This window comes from Cyanistes caeruleus, chromosome 5, assembly GCF_971803275.1.
Source record: "Cyanistes caeruleus chromosome 5, bCyaCae1.hap1.1, whole genome shotgun sequence".
Lineage (NCBI taxonomy): Eukaryota > Metazoa > Chordata > Aves > Passeriformes > Paridae > Cyanistes > Cyanistes caeruleus.
Genome location: NC_141705.1, coordinates 2,577,178 through 2,599,815, shown reverse-complemented (window position 1 = coordinate 2,599,815; position 22,638 = coordinate 2,577,178). Strand labels below are relative to the sequence as shown.

At 45.4% G+C, this 22,638-nt stretch overlaps 1 protein-coding gene and 2 long non-coding RNA genes across 4 annotated transcripts in view; all 3 read right to left on the bottom strand.

Moving 5' to 3' along the window:
- The window catches only part of DNAAF9 (dynein axonemal assembly factor 9), a 65,978-nt gene extending 55,481 nt beyond the window's left edge, over positions 1-10,497 (bottom strand). Inside the window, exons 1-3 of one of the 2 annotated variants that reach the window (XM_086890078.1) lie at positions 9,850-9,910; positions 8,820-8,996; positions 995-1,074 (exon numbers count right to left, since the gene is read on the bottom strand). Coding sequence is in view for 1 of the 2 variants with exons in the window: in XM_023926645.2 (XP_023782413.2) it covers positions 995-1,074; positions 10,178-10,260 (163 nt within the window). In the remaining variant the exon portion in view is untranslated. Of the gene's footprint in view, positions 1-994; positions 1,075-8,819; positions 8,997-9,849; positions 9,911-10,177 lie in introns of those variants that run through there. The other variant, XM_023926645.2, reaches the window with a different exon arrangement.
- LOC147652856 (uncharacterized) lies at positions 3,352-6,112 on the bottom strand. The gene is made up of 2 exons (XR_015287066.1): positions 6,047-6,112; positions 3,352-5,937 (listed from the first exon to the last, which is right to left on the bottom strand). It is a non-coding gene; the product is annotated as an uncharacterized LOC147652856 (long non-coding RNA).
- A 3,483-nt stretch (positions 10,498-13,980) lies between the features above and the next one.
- Positions 13,981-22,410, bottom strand: LOC111929132 (uncharacterized). Its single transcript, XR_002864537.2, has 3 exons — positions 22,331-22,410; positions 20,075-20,216; positions 13,981-19,211 (listed from the first exon to the last, which is right to left on the bottom strand). It is a non-coding gene; the product is annotated as an uncharacterized LOC111929132 (long non-coding RNA).
- Positions 22,411-22,638: the final 228 nt, after the last annotated feature.

The window sequence follows — 22,638 nt, the reverse complement described above, 5'->3', positions numbered from 1 at the left end:
AAGCAATTCCTTTGCTTTCCTTAAAGCTGGGCCATGTTTTCAGTGACTGTTCTTTACCTGGGACTTTCTGCAGTCTCAGAGTAATTAAGAAATACTGCAGTGTCATCAGTCAACATGTTTTATGAAATTAAATTAGCAGCAAAGGCAAAACCCAAGGAGTTTATCCTATATGATTAAGTTTCACTGGAAGGCTGACACAGTGACCTCACAGAGCTTCTGGCTGTACAGTTACTACTTAGCCAGAGACTTAACCTCTTACCCCAGAGAATGTAGGGTAGGAAGGGTCATGCTGTACAGTTAGCACTAACTAAAAGAGAATGAGGTTATATATATTTATAAATTTTACTTTGTGGTCAAGTAAATGAGCTTTAAGTTCTCTTGCTGCATCATTAAAAAAATAGAATAAAACTAAAACTGTTTCCTGAAAAAACAGACTCTGGTATCACTTCTTACACAGAGCTTCTTTAGGGCTACATCAGACTTCTTCTCTTTAACTGCAATCTGTTATTTAAACAATCAGTCCTCAGTCTTCTTCTCTAAAGACTCAAGTTTTCAATCATAACTTCTGCATTTTTCCTTTAATATCCTGACACTTATTATATAATATGAAACAGGAGTCAATGAAATGGTATTCAAGCAGTACAAAACCCCTGTTATTTTCCTACAGCACACTTGCACACACATCCACCTTTATTTCCTGCTGCCCTATTCTCCCAATCCCAGAAGAAATAAAGCACTGAAACCACATGCTGTTTATGTGCCAACATTTAACTACTAACTGCTTCCTGGGTTTCTCAGGCCACTCTTTAAAATTCTTTGCCCAAAACTAGTAAATAGGTTGAAGAACTGTTTAGGGAGAAGAGAGTGTATCAATCAGCTGTTCATTCCTTGAGAAACCAGGCTGGGGCCTGGAGCAGGAAGGAGATGATTTTCTTCTTTCAGAAACTCGTGGTATATTTATCAGTATAATGAGAACAAAAAATGTAACACTAACCTAAAATGCAGAGGATTCCATCAGGCTGAGATTTGCTGCTCTGTGTCAAGATGGTCTGAATGTTTCGGAGGCGGCTGCAGCTGCAAAAGAAAGAGAATTTGTCCTCAAGATCAATGCTATGAAATGTCAAACTGGGAGGCTGAAGAGCTGACCCAGCTTTGTTTTCTTCATTACAGAAAATAAATGGACACACTTCAATTTGGAGATTTCTTCTTGAGACTTGGACCTTAAATCAAACCATTCCTGATTATTTTTGCCCACTCAAAGATGAAGACCACAGCACTGAGAGAAGACAGGAACTTTTAACTATTTTTTAAACCCACAAGCTCTGTTAATCTCCAACCTGCCAAAAATTGCTGATCAGGTTTGCTCCCACCAGGCCAGCAGAAATTCCCTCTTCTACCAGAGAAGCAAAAACCAAAGTAACATCAGAAGGGACCACAGGAGCACCTCCATCCCAACAGGAATCTGGGAAAGAGTTTTGGTACCTCCAGCACCATCAAGAGAATCATGAAGGTTGGAAAAGACCTCCAAGATCATCAAAATTCAAAGATCAAAGAGAAATGAAACAATGCCAAGTCTTGCTGAGATTTTTTTACCATAAAAATGAATAGTTTATTATATAAATTTAATTCAGCTGTCCAATATTTATCTTTAAACCAGGCAAAAATTCCATCTGCAACAGCCAGATTTTTTTATAATCAAAGTGAATAGTTTATTATATAAATTTTAATTCAGTTGCCCAATATGCATCTTTTAGCTACAACAGAGAGCAACACAATTTGTGCTTCCAGGCAACATTCTGTGAGTTTGTTTAAATACTGATAAAAGACAAGAAATTTCACTGTTGATATTACTGAATGGGATTTCTTGTTTATAGACTTGTTTATAGAACTGTGAGCTGTTCAGCTCCAGGAAACAAATGTCTCTCACAGAAACACTCAAACAGAATTAAATGTATGAGCAGTTCAAACAAACAATAAAGTAAGGTCAAATATTTCCATTTTCAGCATTACTTTAGCCAAGTGAAAAAGCAAATAGTTCTTTTCAGCAATACTACAATTATTGTGCTCTACTTTCTCTGAAAGAAAGAATGAACATGAAAGGTTTCCATTATGGTGAAATTCAAAGATCAGTGATAAAGGACAGACAACATTTCATTTGGAAACACTTTCATGGGAAGCACAAAGTCACTGCAGTCTCCAGCAGTAATTTTTCCCCTTTTTAGGTCACATGTTTCAGTTGTGAATCCTACAATTATTCTTCTTACCTGGAACATTTCAATTTATATTATATTGGATGGATGGATGGATGGATGGATGGATGGATGGATGGATGGATGGATAGATACTCTGATCCAGTCTTAGATATAGGAACAGAAATTAAAGCCACTGATGACAGCAAAGACATTTCATCAGGTACTATCAGATGTTTGTCCACGTGGGTGATGCCAGGAAATCCATGAAAACCACACTGAACTTTATCCTGCACATTTAAGTAACTACTAATTATTCATTCTTTCAAACCTTACCTAAACCTGAATCTCACAGCTACACAAAATGAAGGTTTTGAATCTTATTCTGGAAAATTTTCATCCCATCATTAAACAGGAGCCCAGACCAGCTGTGTGACAGATGATTCACTACAAGCTTTTCAGAGCTCTTATTTTTATATTTGCCATATCACGAGATAGAGAGCAGAAAAATATCCCCAGACTCTTCACTGTGGACACAAAGTGAACTTATTTCATTTGTTGGTATGGAAACAGCAACACAAGTTGCACAAGCCCACAGTTATTGAGGAGCAGCTGCAATATTGCTGGAGCCTCAACATGGACACAACTTTTTGTATAAAGCCATCCTTAATGAAATCATTCTCAAAATGCTCCTTGACCTGCCTGCAAAGGAACTGTTTCCATGATTCCTGAGAGGAGCTGAAGGACAAATTGGAAGGACTGGGAGAAAAAGCATGTCCAAGGACTTCTGCACTGACACAGCAAGCAGCTCCCAGAGTGACTTTTAATAAAACATTTTCCATATTAGAGGATACATGTTCCTGCTCCTGCTCAAAGTGAGGAAAGAAACAGTCAACACAAAAAATGCTGAGGGCACAAGGAGATTTCCTTCAGCTCCTCAGAAAAAAGATGCAATAATCCCTCTGCTACCCATGGTCAATTCTGAAGGCAAATTTAATTCTCCAGCCAAAACCAGATTTTTAAGGGCTGTGTAACATTTTATAAACCTCTTCTGCATTATAAACACAGCAGGAATACACACCTTGATTTTGCTACCCTCCTTGTATTGATCACTTATAGAAGAATGGTTAGAACTCAATTTGACAAAGAACAAGTATGGATACTCAGGAAGAAAGATTTTTCCATTTATTAAAAAACATTACCATATCAAACAAGGTAAGCTACTCCTAAGATCTTTAAATTTTCATTTCAAAGGCTTCCACAAAAGAGTGACCCAATAAAACACATTTATCATTTAAAAGAAGTAGTGTTATGAGACTAAGAAACATCAGAGCAGAGAAAAGCACAATAAATGGGGTTTTTGTCTTCTTGAGTTTTGGGAAAGTATTTTCTGATCAGTTCAAGTGCTGGGTAGAAAAAAGGAAGAAGAATTGCGAGAGGAGAGTCCTCGCAGGTTGGGTATTCCTTTCCTTCTTTAAATTTTCAGGTTAGGAATTTTACTCTCCTAGAATTACTTTTATTATTTCTCAAATAAATTGTAACTTTGGTACAGCCCTTAAAAATATCTATAGATCTTAGATTAAGCTGCTGAAACATTTCTGCCAGGTAAATCTGGATGTCAGTGCTGCGTGTCCTGACATAAAACACAAAAGCATAGAATAAATTTACATTCATTATTTCACAATGTTATGTCCAATGAAGATATTGATTTCATTCTTAATATTAAACAGACCTTAAGCAGAATATTTTTTCTTGTTTTATTTAAGAAGTGGTTTCTATGAGAGAATTCTTTGAAAAAGCGCGTTCACAGAAAAATTTTCAACGTCATTTCAAGTGTGGATAAATCATTACATTCAAAGGCTGACACTAAACACAGAAGACTTGTGTGCCTGAAGAAAGATGCCATTCAGAAATAGGGAAGAGAATAATTAGAATTCTTACAACATGCTTTTAAACAATACAGGCTAAAACTGTGGATGAAGTCAGAAGGGGGAAAATAAAGGCATTTTCTTGGATTTCACATTAAACAGTCATCTGACAAAAACAAAAGAGACTGTCTTGGGAACAAAAATCCATGACTTTTCCCATCTCCAAAACAAGCACTGACTTTTTTTACTCCTTTTCATTTTACCCCAGCAGCACAAATTCAAACGAAAACATCAACCTCCACATAAACCTGTGGGCCTTGGGATGCTTCCCTGGAAATTGTGGCTCTGGATCCACCATCTCCATAACCACATCTAAGCCTACAGTGACCTACTGCTGAAAAAAAATAAATTGGGTATATTTGGAAACATGATTCTAAGGAAGCTCCAAAATTATTTCAATGAGATTTGGGCAAGACAAGAGCTGGAAGTTACTTATCCACCCATGAGACAATTTCTGAAGGGGGTAAGAAGTTGATATAGGTAAAGTGGGAATTTTTGCACCACTTTTGAGCAGAAGCTGGGATTTCCCTGTGGGTTTAAAGCAGGATAAAACCTCCCGGTGCTGCAAGGGCCAGTCTCACCCTTCTCACCGCCTTTCTGTCTGCACTAACGATCTTGAAGCCATGTGTCAGGTCGGATCAGCTTATGGATCCAAACAACCTCCAGCCCAGGAATTAAAAAGAAAACAACGCTTTCAAACAGCGGCAAGCTGACGTGACTGCTGATGAAGGCAGGTCAAAAGGCAAAGCCACGTTTTGGGGTGACATCTGGCAATAAAGTGCGCTTGGGCCAATTAAGGAACTATACCTTGAGGTACTTGATATTCCGCTAATCTTGGACTAGATCCAGGCAAAAAAAAAAAAAGGGGGGGGGGGATAATTGACAATCATTAACTTCTAAGAATTAGTGCTCATCTGTTCACGTCTTCACACTAATTATGCAAAGTACCTCGCTTTACAACAGCCAGCCTGTCACAGCTTGGTAACAGACACGGCGCTGCAAGGCACGTCTGTTGGCAAATAAAGCGAATATTAACAACTGTGCCTTTCTCAATCACAAAGAACAAATCCATTTCCTCGAGAAAGCCACGCGGTGCTTGAATTTCCATCTCGTTTCTTTTCCCACAATGCGGTGTTTTTTTCCCCGCATCCCTGGTTGCTGGCTGGATTTAACCTGAGTGCAAGCTGCCTTGTCTTGACGTGGTAATCCAGAATTGAGGCAGCGCCGATATCAGCATTGATCCCTGCCTGATTCCTGCTGGATTCCCAATTCCCGGCGGATTCCCACAGCCTGGCAGGGCTGTGTTTAACACCCAACTCAGCTGACAAAGGCTGGGATTTCGCTGTTCCATGTGTTTCGCCTCATCTTGGCAGATGTTTCGCTCCTCCCCCACAAAGGCTTGGCAGCCCTAAAAACCCGCACGTGGCCGAGGTTTGGGGATGGATGGCAGAGAACGAGAGGGGAAATTGGGAATATCCCTGTCAAACCAGGGAGAATCCTCACATTGACAGGGAATAGATTAATAGATTCATGCTGCCTACCGAAGTCAATGGTTTTACCTTTAAGTGCCCGATTTACCTTACATAAATAAATAAAACAGAATGATAAATCACTTTTTTTTTTCCCCCAGGTCTCTCTTCTTGTTAACTCGCTGTTGTGAACATCTGTTTCCACTTTAGTCCCCGAAAAACCAAGTTTATATTTCTTGGGTCTTTTGTTGACCTGATGATTTCTATCAGAAATGTTGTCTGCTTGTATTAAGAGCCCAGGATTTTTTTCAGGATTTCCCACAGACTGACATTATCTCCACCTTATTGTAGCTGTGTAAACGGACACCAGAAGTCAGACTGAGCTAAAGATTCAGAATTTCATTGATTTCAAAATAACTCTTTCAGTGCTTGACACTCATAAAAGACAACATTCACCCACCTTAAAATAGATGTCAACTTTCCAGCTATTTTGCAGATTTCTCTACAGTGAGCATAGGGATCTTGACTATAAATACAAGATAAAGTAATTTTTTAGGATCAGTGAGAAGAAACTGGACACAGATAAACAAATTTTAATTATGTGTGCATTTTCAGGACCAAATCTTGACTTTAAGTGGACAGGAATATTCAATTCTGTAATCCAGAGAGCTCAAAGCACATAGGAAAAATCCTGAATCTCTGCTTACTAAACATCTGGAACTGACTGATGTCAGTGTCAAACTTTTTGAGAAAATTTATCAAATGATGGGTTGCCCATCACTTACACACCAGTCAGACCCCCAGCCTTGATGTTCTCTCTCCTTAACAGGCTGATTTACAAAAGTCACATCTGTATTTTCATTTCCTTACGTTGCAGCACATTATGGAGAGCATCAACTATTCTCTTCCAAAAATATTATCAGCCTAAAAAATGACAATAATTGAAAAAGTGACAAAGACCAGCAGCTCGAGGGTGATTATTTTGCTATCACTTACTCTATGATTAAAAGCACAGGGCACTGTCTGGCACTTGGGCAGAAATCAGAAGTTGATTTTTGGTGCCTCAAGACTAAATTCACCTTCAGGGCTCATTCCTGGACCACAACATCTGCAGCCACGTGGCCACAAAGCTCCAAATCAGATGCAGTGATGATCACAAAGGGAGAATTCCAGCTGAAGGTCCACGCCATAGCTCTGCTCCTCTCCTCAGCAAATTTCCCATCTATTCCCATCAATCAAATGGTTCCACACCCCTCAATTCTCACTGTAGCAGGCCCTCAGCATTCTTATTTCCCTAAGTTGACAGAAAACCATCCATATTCAAGGAATGGGGGTTGTTCCTCTTTCTTTCCTCCTGTACTTTGCATTGCTAAAATACAGCACATTCCTTAAAAAAAAAGAAAATCCGGTGAAACTGTGCTCTTACAAAATCCTGAACCTCGACATAATTACATAAGGAACACATGGGCACAGACTGTTAATCTTTCATCACAGACAAGTCCCCTAAAAAACTGGTTGGGAAACCACAACAACTCTTTGGTCCCATGCTCCCAAATACCCCATTCATAGAAAAAAAGCCACATATTTAACCACGATGTGATTAACAACAGAAGAGTTTAGAGCAGGAGAATGTTAAGCACAGAGGAAGAGACAACAGAAAAATGAACCCAGGGACTCATTTTGCATTTCCCCACATGGACACATGGTGAGAACTCATCTGTATTATGTTACCACCATGGATAATGAATAATGAGGATTTGCTTACTCTGTTTTACATAAAGGTAATTCAGATTGGGTGGGTGCAGAGCGCTCTGAAATATAACAAATCTACATTGATTTTCTGATGCAGATATTTAAAACAAGCACTTCATAGGAATTTTGTTCAGAAATGCCTGTAGTCACAAAGAAAACACTCATTCACCACTAAACACAGGCACATGAAAGATGACATCACCTCCCAAAAAGACTTCCCCTTTTTTGGGCAGCACTCTTCTCTTACTTAAGGGATTCTTTTTCTTTTCTATTTACAAATCCATTCTTTCCTTGTTACAATGCCGAGGGTCGCCAGCTCCCAAGGTGCCACATGGCAGACCAAAACTCTCAAGTATGTGGAAGAACTCCAAGAATTATCTCTGGCCCTTTCTCTAGTCTTTATATAGTCTGAAGAATTTTTCCATTCCTGTTTGGGAACTTGGGGGCAGGGAGAGGAGGGTAACGGATTGTTTTGTTTTAAGTTATTTTTATTAACTGCCTGCTATCTGCTGACTGCCTGGGAAATTTATTGCAAACGCTGGCCTCCATCTGGCCTGACAATAAAAAAAATTTAAAAAAGAACTGCACAAGAATGAATGTTAAGTAGGAAAAAAAAAACTAACAGATGACATGGCTCCTACAAATGCACCAAATTACAGTTGCTGGCTGCATCTCTCAGTGGAGCTCAAAAGCTTGCAGATGTTCAGAGAGTCTGAATGTTCTCATGACAACTCTAAAACAGGGTCTCAAATTACAAAAATCACTCAGGAAGAGGAAGGCTCGAGTGGAAACCATTTTCTCTTTCAGCATTTTTTTTTACCATCTTGGCATTTCATTACCCATCATGAATTTTTAGATACTTTACAACTCTAAAGAAATACTAAGCTCTTTCTAAATAATTAAGATTAATTTATTCAGTGAAAAAAAATTTTTTGAAAGGTCACTTTTTTCCTGTCTTATTTTCAGTTCAATTTCTAACTGTAGGCAGAGAGGGAACAGCCGTGTTAACGTGTTTCAAGCAAGCAGAACAACCTCCATTTCTCTCTCTCACTGCAGAATTCCTCATTTCACTGGAAAATTGTCCAAAAAGTGAAAATGCTTTTGTTCCCTTCTTGTACTTAACATAAAAAGTGGTTTGGTTTTGGTGTTTGTTTGTTTTCTAATTGAAAATCTACAGCAAACACAGACCCAGGCAGCTCAGCCAAGTGTTTGTCTGCGATTCACGTGCAAGGTCTCCATTCCCTGATTATCTGGCTTCCCACTGGTGAATACTTCCATGTATTGTGCTGTAACTATTGAAAGCATCAAGCACTTCAGTTCCTGCGTTGTCCTTTGTGGTACCATAAAGCAGAATCATGGAATCATTTTGGTTGGAAAAGCTAAGACCATCCAGTCCCACTGTTACCCCGACACTGCCAAGGCCACCACTAAACCTCATCCCTAAGAACCATAAAAATGTTTTTTAATTGCCTTTTAAATACCTGGAGACCTCACCACTGTCCTGGGCAGCGCGTTCCAGTGCTGGACAATCCTTCCAGCAGAGAAATGATTCCCAATATCCAACCTAAACCTCTCCTGCTGCAACTTGAGGCTGTTTCCTCTATTCAAACCCTTCAGATAATGGGCTGCAGTCTCATATACATGGGTGTACCTTAAGTCTCCAAAAGGAAACAGAGCTCTGGCAACCTAAGGATACCTGAGCTGACACCTGAGCTTCCATAGAGCCAAGGCCACCATCTCACCTGTCCCCACACCCCAGCTCCTGTCAAGCCCAAGGTATTTCCAGAGCTCTGGTAATTTTATTACTTTTGTATCCACAAGCCCCCCAGCAGGTGCCCACACAAATACAGGGTCTTCCTTTTCTCCATAATCCCTCAGTCCCTCCCAAACCTCAGCTATCCCTACCCTAATTCACTTTTCCTGCCTTTCACAAGCCTTTGTTTTCCCTTATTGCCAAGACAGCCTATTCCTACCCACTCCCAAATCAGGATTATCCCCTACAGAAACACAACCCCAAACCCACCCCCTGCACACCAGCCCTGCTCCGAGCCCCCCTTGACGTCCTGCTGCTTTTCATCCACCACAGCCTCCCACACACCCTCCTTCAAAAGGATTCCGCCTTTGACAATCCCTCCATCCACAAAGTCACATCAGGCCCTTGTCTGCCGTCCTGTCAGGGCCACCAACACCTCCCTCCCAGTAGCCACCTGCCAAATCTACCTGTCCCCATCCTTTCCCTCCCGTTGCCAGTCCCTCACATGCTGCTCTAGTCCCCCAAAACCCCCTGAATGACCCCAAATCCGACCGCAACACCCCCACAGCTCAGTGCCCCGGCACGCCAGAAAACCTCTCCTTAATATCCCATCACTTCTGTCCCACCCCCAAAGCCGTGCACCCCCACCCCAACACCTTCAATCAGGCGCTAAAACCTATTTTATCCCAAATCAGCACCGTCAGCTCTGCAAACGCTCCACCTTCTCTCGTATCAAATCCCTTAACACCCCATCCTACCGCTGAAAACCTCTCCGCAACCCCTTTATTCCAGCACCCTTCAGCACCTCCAACGCCCTGCGCCTCCCACCCCAACGCCCCCAAACAGGCGTTTAACCCTATTTCCTCCAAGAGCAGCACCACAGCTGTGAAAACCTCAGCTTCTCGCACACCAAACTCCCTCTCACTTCATCAAAACCCTCCACATTCCCCCCCACACACACCTTCAGCGCCCCTCCAACAGACCCCTCACCCCTCATACCCTTTCCCCACCCCACAGCCGCTTCAGCGCAGCCCTGCCGCTCGCTGTCACCCTACTCCTCGCCTTCCCCGCTGCCCCCTCCGGTACCTGACGAAAGGCCCCGGGGCTCGGGGCCGGGGCCGGTGCCGTGGGGGCGGCGGGAGGAGCGCGGAGCGGCCGCACAGCGCCATGGCGACCGCGATGCACCGGAGGGACGGGGCGGCTCCGCCACTGCGGCCCTGCGCCCCGCCCCGCGCCGCGCGCACCACTCGGCCCGGGGGGGGAAGGACATGGCACACCCGCACCGCTCCCCCCGCTCCCAGCCTTTGTGTCCGCGCAGGATTTATCTCGAGTTTTTTTATTGTGTCGGAAGAAATGCTGTCGGGAATTCTTGGATAGCCACCCTAGCTGGGAGTAAACATCGCGGGGATGCGGTTGGTCACCCCTCCGGCAGGAATAGGCTCGTCCAAGTCCCGCCCCCTGCTCACACACCCCTCACCCCCCCACCCCCCCCTCCGCTCATGGGCGCGTCCAGCCCCCGCTACTGCTGATGTCCCCCCCACCACGACGGGGCATGGACTCGCCCGATGCCAGGGAATCCCTGGGTGGGGGGACAAGGGACCCCTGGGACCTCCTGGGACCCCGGGGGGGGTGACAAAGGACCCCCTGAGACCCCGACAGGGGGGACAAGGGACCCACTGGGACGCCGGGCAGAGGTGACACGGAGTAGTCCCCTGGAACCCCCTGAAACCCTTGGGGAGGGATGACACGGAGCCCCCCGAGAAGTGGTGACACAGAGCCCCTAGGAGCAGGGGGACACCCCCGACATCCCATCCAGAACCCCGAGGGATGATGTGTCCTGGAGCTCCACGGAGTGATGTACCCTGGTGTCCCCAAAGTATTGCCCCCCAAACACCCTGCAGCACACAGATAAGCCCTGGCTCCCCATGTCCCCCCAAGCATTGCACTCCTCCCCGATTGTAATTCCCTACCCCAATTGCCCCAAAACCACCCATCTGGGGTGTCACCTTTTCTTGTCATTCCCAAAAAACAACCCCTCTTTCCAACCAGCACCTCTCTGTGCCTGCTGTGTCCTAGTACCAGTACAACCATCCTTACAGACACCCTTTATTCTCTTTACACCAGAAATTCAGGGAGTTTTGCCTCCTCTGCCTTACCCTGCTCAGCCCAGAGATTCCAGCCTTGTCTGGCCTCTGACACCCTTTCCCAGTCTTTTCCTATTTTACTGGTGTGTCACCATTGCCAAAGATCTGAGCCAGCACCCCCAGCTTCCAGGGAGCAGGAGCAGGGATTTTGAGTCCTGCACAGAAAACCTCCAGGGATCTATAAAGGACTGAGGTCATCATAACGCAGGGAAGGATCTGGAGCCAGGCTTTATTGAACTGTGAGGGGCACATGGCTGGAAACCCATTAATCACACATCCCTCAGCCGAGGGATGCACATTCTGCTCCTCCTGCATCCTCCTGCCTCACCATCCAACCCCAGGGCAAGGAAGAGCTGCCCCGTGGCGTGACAAGAGTTTGAGTAAACATTAAGGAAAACTGAATTTCCTGTGGAGGCTCTGGTTCCTCCCCACCAGAACATTAATCCTCATCCCCCAGTGCTAATCTGTGACGAGCTCCCTGCATCGTGTCCATCCCCGTTAATCACCCCAGCTCCTCATCCCCGGTGGAGAGTGGGATAAGACCCCTTGTCTGCATCTTATTTTAATTACACCAGTATTTGCCAAGAGCAGCATAAAGCTCAAAATCTGAAGCTTTGGGGTGTGATGGAGACACGGGGCTGCTTGGAACAAACTCCTTTTCCCTTCCCAAAGAACCCCAGCGCTCAGGGGCTCTCACTCCCGCCTCACTTTTAACCTGGTGCAGGTGAGAGCATGTTCCAAAGTGTTCTTCCCTTTTTTCCCCAAAAAACAAATCGGACTTTGCTCGCTGCCACAGAGCAAAGGCAAGATAAATAAATATGCTAGGCCATGGCCCAGCTGCCATGGGGAAGCAGCCAGTGGGAAGCATTTTAGCTGACCTTGATAAAGTTCTGATGGTTCCATGTACGGACATGTCTCCATGGCACGCGTTGTGCTGACAAGGAGTTGGCACCATCCCAATCCTAAGATCTTGTTTTTTGAGCCCCTGGACATGCTTTGAGCTTGCTAAGGCAGCATCAGCAATGGGAGCTGAAGGCCTGGGAGGAAAAGTGGATAGGATTGTTAAAAATCCCTGGCTTCCCTGTAGAAGGCTCCTAAAATGCATTCCTCCTGCTTTCCTTGTCATTTACTGAGTGAGACAGCCTCCTGCAGAGCTGCTGCTCATTGTCCTATCCCAGTCCATGAGCTTCCAAAAGGCTTTCCCAAGCCCTCTCTTCTTCCAACAATTCACCTAAGGAAGGAGACATGTCCTGACAGTGTATCCTGTCCCTGCAACAGGCACCATCCTGAACATCTGGGTGCTGTGTTGGCTCCTTCCATCTCTCTTCCATCTCCTCTTCATCTCCATGAGCCTTCCCAGGGACTCCAAAGCCCCAGGAACACAGCAAGGCTATGATGGGAGAGGAGAGGGAAAAGAGATCTTCCCAGGATAGGATTTAGACACATTTTGCCCCCAAGACTCTTTCAGCCAACAAGGGGAGACATTTCACCCCAATGGTGCATCTCACCAGGCAGTGACCTGCAGCTTTGTATTTCCCTTGGGATGAAAGATCAGGTCAACAACCTGGAAAACACCCAACAGAGAGGTCAGGCTTCCTGGAGAAGGAGTGATGTGGAAGGGGAAAGAACGTGACATCACCTATTGTTCCTGCTCTCCAGCTTCCTCAGCTTCGCTCTCCCACTATTGTTGCACATTTTGAAGGCTGCAAAAGCTGAATGAAATCCACAACGATTCCCAAAGAGAGGAAGAGGGGAGCAGAGTTGTTTGGAAAGAAGGGGAGAGCTGCTGCTGATGTTTCTTGGTGGGTCCTCCTGACCTAGATCTTATTCAGATCTGGGCTGAGTCTGCTCCTGTGACCTGGTAGGAACCTGTGTTCCTCGCTGTGTTTTCAGCTTGGGTACCTCAGTGTTGGCATCTGCCCATGGAAACAGCTGCCTTCACACCCTCGTCCCTGGATACCTGTTTATTTTAAGCAAATCCCTGCTGGAGAAAACAATGTTGTACACACAGAGAGGCCAAAATTAGCTGTTCACCCTGTGGAGAGGTCCTTTATTCACCCATCCATGAGGAATGCCTAAACTTCCCACCCTGGGCTGATGGTTTCTCAGTGAGGCTGAAGGCTGAATTTTATTTAAAAATTGGTGGGTACATCCCATGCTACTGGGACCTGCACAACCCCTCCCCACGGAAAACACTGGCTGCTGGGCATGTGGGCTCTGGGATGGCTTTGACATCCTGGTGCACACCAAGGAACCATCCATGAGCCATGATGCAGGATGGTGGAACCCCAGGAAGACCTGTCTCCATCCCTGGGCATTCAACTGGGCAAAGCCAACCCCAGAAATAAACCCAGAGCCAGCAGCTCCAAATAAAACCAAACAGAAAAGCTTTACGACTCACAAATCCCGCTTTCAGCATCCTAAGAGCCAAGGATCCATCCTTTAGGGCTTTCAATTTGCTTTTCCCTTATCCCTCCGTAGCATCAAGGAGTTATTTTCCTACTGTAACAGCACTTTTAAGGAAATAATTCTGATTTCTCAGAGAGAAAACATGAATTATGCTGTGCTTGCATGGTAATAAACATGGTAGTCCCTTGCTGTGCCTCAAAATAATTGTTTTTCTTTCTTTTTACTCAGATTTATGGGATCCTGTTGTATTTATGGGAATCCCATTAATATTTCAGAGGAGTCCACCCTCCAGGCAATGGATGTTCATCCAGAGAATGAATTTGCTGCCTACAGAGCTCATACTGAAAAATTTATGACTAGCATGAGAAAGGGATAAAATGAGACCCTTTGAAAAGTTTCCCACTTTCACCTGGGGAGGGAAAATTAAGTAATAAATGATGATGGCAATAAAAAGCCTTCTACTCCATCTATCCAAGTTCTTCAGGCTAGAAGATCTTCATTCTTTTCTAGTGCTATTTTAGGAGGAGAGATATTAAAATTTCCTCTGCTCTGAAATTATTGTTTTATTCTTACCGCAAAAAAAAGCAGCCCCCAGGTCAAAGAAAATAAAAGAGTGAGTTACTTCAACAAGCTGAGATCTGCTTGTTTATACCACCCTGAATCTGGCACCACACACCCACAAACACAGGGTGGAGATGCAGGAGGCGATGGAGACACAACACACCAAGATCCTGCAAGCACAGGAAACGTGTCAAAAAATAGCAGTGCTGACCCTGAGTTACCCAGAGCTGTTTTGTTATAGCCACTGCTCTTTGTAAATGAAGAGTTTGGCTAAGAAATAGAGGAATCTGAGGGTGACCAGGAGGTGGAAAGGATTTTTTAGATGTATCATTTGCAAACTGGTTCCATGCAAGGAGGGAATTTGGTGCTGGTGGTGGAACTTCACTGCTGAAGTTCCTTTTGGCCTTTCCAACAGTGGGTGGAGCAAAGGGGTGGTTGCTGTCAGATGGGGGAACAAACCACTCTCCCTGAGAATAATTTATTGTCATGGCTTCCTCATTTCAACATATTTTGGGACATCTCCGGGTGCTATAGGATCTTGGAATAACTTGGGTTAGAAGGGACTTGAAGTCTTGTCTTTTTTGTCCAAATCAGATTTACCAGCATGGGACTTGGTCTGCAAAAAATCAGGATATTGATGTCTGGAGTGGTGTTCTGGTATCTCTCCCCTGACACCCTGGATGCTCTGGAGAGGTTCTTCAAAAGAAGGAAGAGCTTGGATATGGCTTAGGATCAGAGGGAAATTCAGGTTGGAAGGGACCTCAGGATGTCTCTACTCCAACCTCCTGCTCAAAGCAAGGTCACCCATGAGGTCAGACCAGGTTGCTCTGGGCTGTCTTCAGTTTGCTCCTGAAAACATCCAAGGATAGAGACACTGAAACCTCCCTGGGAACCTCCCTGGTACCCCAAACCTCGAAGATATCCCTGGGATCTGCTCCTCTCCCACTGCTAGCCCAGAGCCTTCATCTACCCACCCTCAGCATTCCAGGTGTGTGGCCACCACCTCCCGGAGCCAACCATCCCTACCCTCATCTTTTTTTTTCTCCTGTTTTTGAACCTCAGGTGACCAGAGGAAGCCAGGCCCCACAGCATTTGCTGTGTGGCCTCCCCTGCATCTCCAGGAACAACTTCCCACCTCTCCCATCCCGTTTCCTCTGGAGCTCAAATCCCTCTCTTCACTGGCTCATTGCAGGAGCCTCCTCTCAACACTGCCTGAGGACACACTGCTTAAAACCTGATTTAAGCCAGCATCCTCTGATTTTGCAGTTCCCCAGCTCGCTCTCAAGTCTCTGCCTGTTGGCCTGGGGAGAAGCTGCCACTTGAGGCAGAGCAGCATCTTCAAAGGCTGGATGTGCAAGGGAAGAGCATCTCCAAGCCTCTCCATGTTGGGCAGAGCTTCTCAGCCGGTGGTCCTGGAGAGCTCTGGGCTCCTCCTAAGGCATCCACAGGAGATGATTAAGAAAGTAAATTGGCCAGGATGCTTCTGCTCACTGTAACTCCATTGCATCACACTGCAGAATTGTTAGGGTTTCTATGAAGATATGAATCACAGAATTCCAGAATGGTTTGGGTTGGAAGACACTTTAGAGATGATCTCGTTGCACCTCCCTGCTGTGAGCAGAGCCACAGCTTCTCTGGGCAACCTGTGCCAGGGCCTCACCACCCTCAGAGCAAAAAACTTCTTCCCAATATTCCATCTACATGTCCCCTCAGTCAGTGTGAAGCCATTCCCCTTGTCCTGGCACTCCAGGCCCTTGCAATGAACGAGCCATGAAAACTTCTCCTGCTTTTCCTCTCCCAAAGAGACTCACAGAAGCTCTTTCTCTCTAAGACCATTTCCCTTCATCTGTCACCCACCATTTTCCCCAGAAATCAGTCAGAATTTCTCCTTAGGAGGAATTTTGCATTCCTGGACTCTGTTTTCAGCTTGTAATGTTTTCTGTCTCAGAAATGTGAGCTGAGAATGCCGGGGACGTCAGGAAGGGAAAATCCATCTAAGCTTTTCATCTCCTTTTGTCAGCATTTAATTTAAGTAGGATTTTCATGCTGCTGATTCATCTCCAAGAGCTTCCCACCCACCTCCCTGTTCATTCCAGTGCTTCCCACATCCTTTGCAAGAGGAGGGAGCCACTAGCGCTGCAGTGGGATCAGTGACCTAATTCCTCTGAAACCCTCCTTTTTCTCCAAAGAAGAACATTCATGTCCTCAGGCTCCATCACTGATTTCCACCCTGCAGAGTCACCACTGCCTCTAAATCTCCTTTTGAGCCTCGTTCACGGCAAAATGCAGCTCCTGAGCGGGCTCCCTGCAGCGTTTCCGGGATATCCGACGGAGCGGTACCTTGCTGACCACTTCACTCTGTTTGTTGGCTCCAGGGGAAGGAAACAACAATGAGATCACTTGGAAAGATGTTTTTTTTCCTTCAGATTTGGCTTGCCCAGTGGAAATCCAGGAGTGTGGTCAACAAACGGCAAGCAGAGATTCCCTTCACCCTCTGCGGAAACTGAAATTAAACTCATCTTCAGTCATCCATGAAAACAAAGGTGATGATAATTACAGCCAGCAGCACTCCATCCTCCTCTTCCATCCTGCCTCGTTCCGGAGGGAGGAAGGCTGAGCTCACAGTTTGGTGGAGGGGCTGTGGGAACCAGCAGGGACAAAACTGGGACAAAGCCAGCAGCCGGAGCACCGCGCCGGGCTCAGCTCCCAGGTTTTGTTCAGTGATGGATGGGGACGAGCGCATTGTGTCCCCCGGAGCCATTTAATCACGGATTTGATGCTCGGCATGGATCCTGGAGCTCTACCAGAGGCACACTGGGATGTGCTCAGCAAGGCCTCTCCGCGTGGCAGCATTCCGGCCTCGCGAGCCGCCGCATCCCTCCGCTACCAAGACAAATTAGAGGAACACGGCTCATTTTATGGCTTGCTCCGAGCGGGTCAGCCTGGAGGCCACCACAAAAGGATCCTCTGCAGATCAAATGTGCAGTTACAGAGATTTGGGAGGGAATGCACATGAAAAAAACGTTGCATTTGGTCAATTCGCCGCCTCTCAGCGCGCGGCGTTTTCGCAGCTGCAGGCAAGGGAAACAGAGCTGCTCATTTAATGAAGCTTTGGGAAGGAAAGCTGTGGAGAGCTTCCCCCTTCCCAATTATTCTTGTGAAATACACAGCTTGGGAAAGCACACAGTCCCAACGAGATGTAAATCTGGGGTTAGTAATAAAATCTTGTCTAGAACAGCTGGAAAGGGAAAAGCTCCAACCTGTTGCTTAACATGCAACATGAGGAAATCGCCACTGAAAAAAAGCGCTGGCAACAGGATCCAAAAGAACTCCATTCCAGCATTGGCCAGCAGCCTTTGCTGTGTTTCATGAGCTAAAAAAATCTTCAGAGAACTTAAGTGAGCTCTAGAAGTAAGACCCCACTGTGAACAGCTTCCTGGGAAGCCACAGCAGGGGCATGGACAACTGCAGAGGCTCCTGTGAGTTCTGTTTTGGCCCCACATCTTAAGAAATGAGAGCCCAAAATCTGCTTTTTGGCTGCTCCCTGCTGTGGGACTGAGTGCTGAGTGTTGGAAGGGTCGGGATTTGCTGGAGCTACTTCTCCATGACTCAGGAAACTCCAAATCTTGCATCACCCCAGCCCCTTTCAGTGGCTCCCATCACTTTTTTTTTCCCCAGATAACTGCAGGGAGTGCCACTGGTCTGTGCTGGGACAAGCAGGAAGCACTTGGGCAGGTGATGATTTCAGAGAATCAAATTATAGAATCATTGAGGTCGGAAAAGATTTTAGAGAAAATCACTAAGTCCAAGAATTAACTCACCACCATGTTCACCACTAAACCATGTCCTCAAATGCCACATCCCTATGGCTTTTAAATACCTCCAAGAATGGTGCTTCCACTCCAGCCTATGCCAGGCTGGAAAGCCCTTTCCACGAAGAATTTTTCCCTAATATCCAATCTAACCCACCCTGGAGCAACCTGAGGCTGTTTCCTCTTCTCCTGTCCCTTGTTACCTGGAATATTTCAGATTATTTCACCTTTGCCAGCCTCACCATGTTGTCACATACGGGCCAAATTCAAAGATCTTGGGCTTTCACAAGAAAAAAAATCCAGATTTGTTAAAGACAGCATCCCTGATTTCTCATCCCTTTGGCATGGGCAGGAATTGTGTCACTCCAACCCGCAGCACAAAAGCCTTTGTGGGCTCTTTATGCTTTGCACTAAACCAGCACCAGCCTCTACAAGACGGTGATTTAGAACTCTCTATCTCCCCCAGGGCAATCCCAGCCGGCTCCAGAGCGATTCCAGCAGGAATGGCTTTCCCAGCGGGTGTTTGCAAAGTGCTAAGGCTCAGCTGAGCAATATCTCAGTGGGGAATCCCATAGCCCTTAATTTATCGATTACCATTAGCAGTGATAATACTAATAACAGCAGCAGAGATTAAAATATTCTCTGCACAGGCACAGAGAGCTTCCCAGAGTTCTGCCAGCTGGGAAAAGGCTGAGAAAGCTTTCTGGAAGTGGTGTCTCTTTGTATTTCACCCCAAAGACAGGACCCACCTCCTGAAATCTGTCAGTGGGATGGAGGCACCTGCTTTTCTGTTCCCAGAGAACACTCAGCCAGCTGGGCAGCCTCTTCCCGAGAGGTTTTCCCACCGCTGAGGTTCACACTTGCCAGCTTTCCTCGGGGAGGGGGCATTGTGGGCCCTTTCTGGGGGTCCTGTGTGACACCCGGTGGCAGCAGCTGGGTTACGGATGCGGCTCCGCTCGCCGCCTGCCAGCGATGCACAAAGTGATGCCTGGGACCTGCTCACAGGGGGATGCAGGGCACACGAGCCAAACTGCAATCACGGCTTTCATCCGAGTAAAAGCTCATTGTGCTTCTGAGAGAGGGGGAAAAAAGCCCTTTTTAAATAAATCACAGGCTTTTCTTCTCAACCTTCTTCAATGGGAAAGTGCAGTGAGTCAACCGAGGCTGTTACAATAACTCCAAAAAATGTCCTTCCTGCAGATATTGAAAATGAAAACACGAAATTAATGTGCCAGTCTGTTTTTGCCCACAATCCAGTGCAGCTCTATCAGATGTGCAAATTGCCAGCATGTGTGCACCAGCTGAAGTCCCCCAAAAAAAGGAATGCAGCATTTATTAAGTTATTTTAGGCTTGGAGCTGCCTATGCTTGTACTGAACATGGCTGGGAGATTTGTGGTGTCTCTTGATCAGGTTGTCCAGAGAGACTGTGGATTCCCCAGCCCTGGAAGTGTCCAAGGCCAGGTTGGATGTGGCTTGGAGCAATCTGGGATGATGAAAGGTGCCCCTGTCCGTGGCAGGGGGTGGAAAGGAATATTCCAATGTGCCAGGACCACACCACCCTCACAAAAAATTTCTCCCAATCAGTCTAACCCTCTCTCCTATCAGTCTAACCCTGCCCTCTGGCAGTGGGGAGCCATTCCCTGTGTCCTGTCCCTCTATCCCTTGTCTCCAGTCCCTCTCCAGCTCTCCTGGAGCCCCTTTGGGCCCTGCAAGGGGCTCTGAGCTCTCCTTGGAGCCTTCCCTTCTCCAGGTGAACATTCCCAGCTCTCTCAGCCTGGCTCCAGCCCTCAGAGCAGCTCCATGGCCTCTTCTGGATTTGCTCCAGCACCTCCAAGTCCTTCTGCTGTTGGACCTGGAGCTGGAGCAGCTCTGCAGGTGGGGTCTCACCTGAGCAGGGCAGAATCCCCCCCTTCCCCTGCTGCCCACACTGGGGGATCAGCTAAGCATGGATGGGGCATGTCCAGCCAAAAAGTCTCATGTCTGGCTTTCCCAAGGACCAAATCACCCACCCAGAAGCCCCCAGAGAGGCGTGGGTACCCAGCAGATGGATGAATACCTGTGTAAGTCTCTGCAGATGTGAGGGTGCTGCTCCCTGCATCCCCAGCTACGACCACGACAAGGCTCAGCCACACCCGGAACTTTTAAAGGCAGGAACTGGGGAAGAAGGAGGTGATTTGGGACAAAACTTTGTCAAATCCCTGAAAAAAAAAGAAGAATGAAATTGCACAAACTGATGTCAAAATTCCTGTCCCTCCTGAACCCTTGGTGAGCCATGAGTGTGTGGCACCAGCATGGGTGGAAAGGAAACCTCCAGTGTCCTTAACTGGGAAATAAATCCCCGGTGGGTGTCTGGCCTCTGCTGCCCAGTTTTATATCTGGAACTAATTTCACCGTCATTCTGATGAGTGACGAGATGATTGCTGCAGCTGGGCTATTCAGCCTGCTCCAAAGAACCCCCTTTATTTTCCATTAATTCAGGCAGTGATTACAGACTCCCGGCCAAATTTATTTCTGCTGCGTGTAACACCATTAAAAGCAGCTCCTTCACCCTGGGGATGGGCTCAGCCCAGCAAAGCCCTCGCTGTTTAAATCCTGTGTTCACGTTTCTTTGTTCTGTGGGAGACAAAGGAAAAGCGATTTTCCCTAGATTAAATAAATAAATAAACTAGGAAATGTGCTGCCTCCCTGTGCAAAAAAAAAAAATAAAATTAAATGGACACTTAAGTCACAACCCCAGGTAATTTGAAATAACCCCAGATAATTAGAAAAGAGCCAGAGTCAAGAAAGTGGCAAAATGGCAAAAAAAATCTGAAAAAATATCTGAATATATTAAAATATATGAATATTTGAAAATATATGAAATATTCTCTGAAGAGCGCTGGGCCAGGGGAAGGAGAGCACAGTGCATGATGCTGACAGAGCTGGGGACAATGATCACAAACTCTTCTTTCCCGACCAGCTGGGAGAGGTTTGGAGCTGAGGAAGGCTTTGTGCAGAGGAGGGTACTGTGTAAAAATTGTGTAAAAGCGAGACAAGAGCTGAAAAAGGAGGAGGGGATGAAGCTGCCCAGGATAATCGCTGGGAGAGCATCTGCAGGAACGTCCACAAAGCCTCTGGTGTTGATGCTCTCTTCATTTTTTGTTTCCTGCTCCTCTGTGTTCTGCTGGCAGCACAATAAAACAAGGGAAGGGCTGGGGATACAGAATGAGAATTGATTGCTGCTGCTTTTCCTAAGTGTAAAATAATAACGTGAGGAAGAAGGGCTGTTATAAGTGCATATTATTGGATTTTCACGAATATTATAATGAATGTTATGTATAAGGTTAGAAAACTTGGTTGTACTAATATAGTTTCTTTTATTTCTGTCATTGATTAAATTTACAAATAGTGGTATAATACGTATATATTAGGCTATAACATGACATTAAAGCACAAACTAATTTTTGTTTTGTTTATTTTCAGAGACTGAAAAGATAGTCAGAGACCCCCCTGAATTCTTAAAATTATCTTGTCCTCCAAGGGAAGGATTTATTGCATCCTTATCAGAGGGTAGAAAACCCCGTGGAGCCAAGGAGATTGATCTATTGGGAAGGGGGCAAGGCAAAAACTAAACGAAGGAACATCAACAACTTAAGAAGAATGTATGAATATGTAAGAGAATTTATGGATATATAGTAGGTTTTTAAGGGACAATCCTTTGTTAGTAAGGTGTGCTCTCTTGGCTGAATGCAGAGACACACAGCTGTATCTTATATACAAATATAAATATAATTATATAATATTTCTATTATATTATATTATATTATATTATATTATTATTTATTATATATTATAAAATATATTATATTTTAATATAGAATATAATTTTCAACCCTAATTTATAATATATATTTATATATATTTATATTTATATTAAAAAGGATATAGTGTATATATATAAATATATACATTATAATATATTTATATAATTTATATATAAAGTAAATACTTTATTTTTATCTCCTAATTGTCTTTCCATTAAACTTTGAAATTCTATATAAAAATATGTGAACCTCGTTTTTCACAAGGCTGAACAGGATATAAAGCATGTGCAAGAAGGGGCTGTGTGAATGCCAGCGCGATAATATTCCCGGTTTACCAGCTAAAAGGAAGCTAAAATTAGGATATATGAGTGTCTTCCACCGAGAGAACAGAAATAAATTGTCCTATTGTCAAGAGAAGGGAGTGGGGAATCTCCCGTCTCTGCCCTTGACTTTGACCCCTCTGCCTTTTCTCCCTGGTGTCACCCCCAGCTTTTCATCCCGTCCTTTACCTTGCTCCGTCTCTACACGGGGAACAATAGGAGCGGAGCTGTCGAGTTAAATGGCAATTTACAGCTGAAACAAAGGGGCCGGGGTTTTACAGCACGGCCTCCGGCAGCCCATTAAATGGAAACAAACCACTGATCTCATTAGTGAGCGCTCCCCAGGCACGGCCCCGCCCGGAGCTGCGCTGCTCTGCAAGGCGGAGGATGCGAGATCTTGGAAAGGAAATACGGGAAATACCCGATTTGTCTTTTGTCAGAACGGTTTTTGTCTTCCCTTCCCTTCCCTTCCCTTCCCTTCCCTTCCCTTCCCTTCC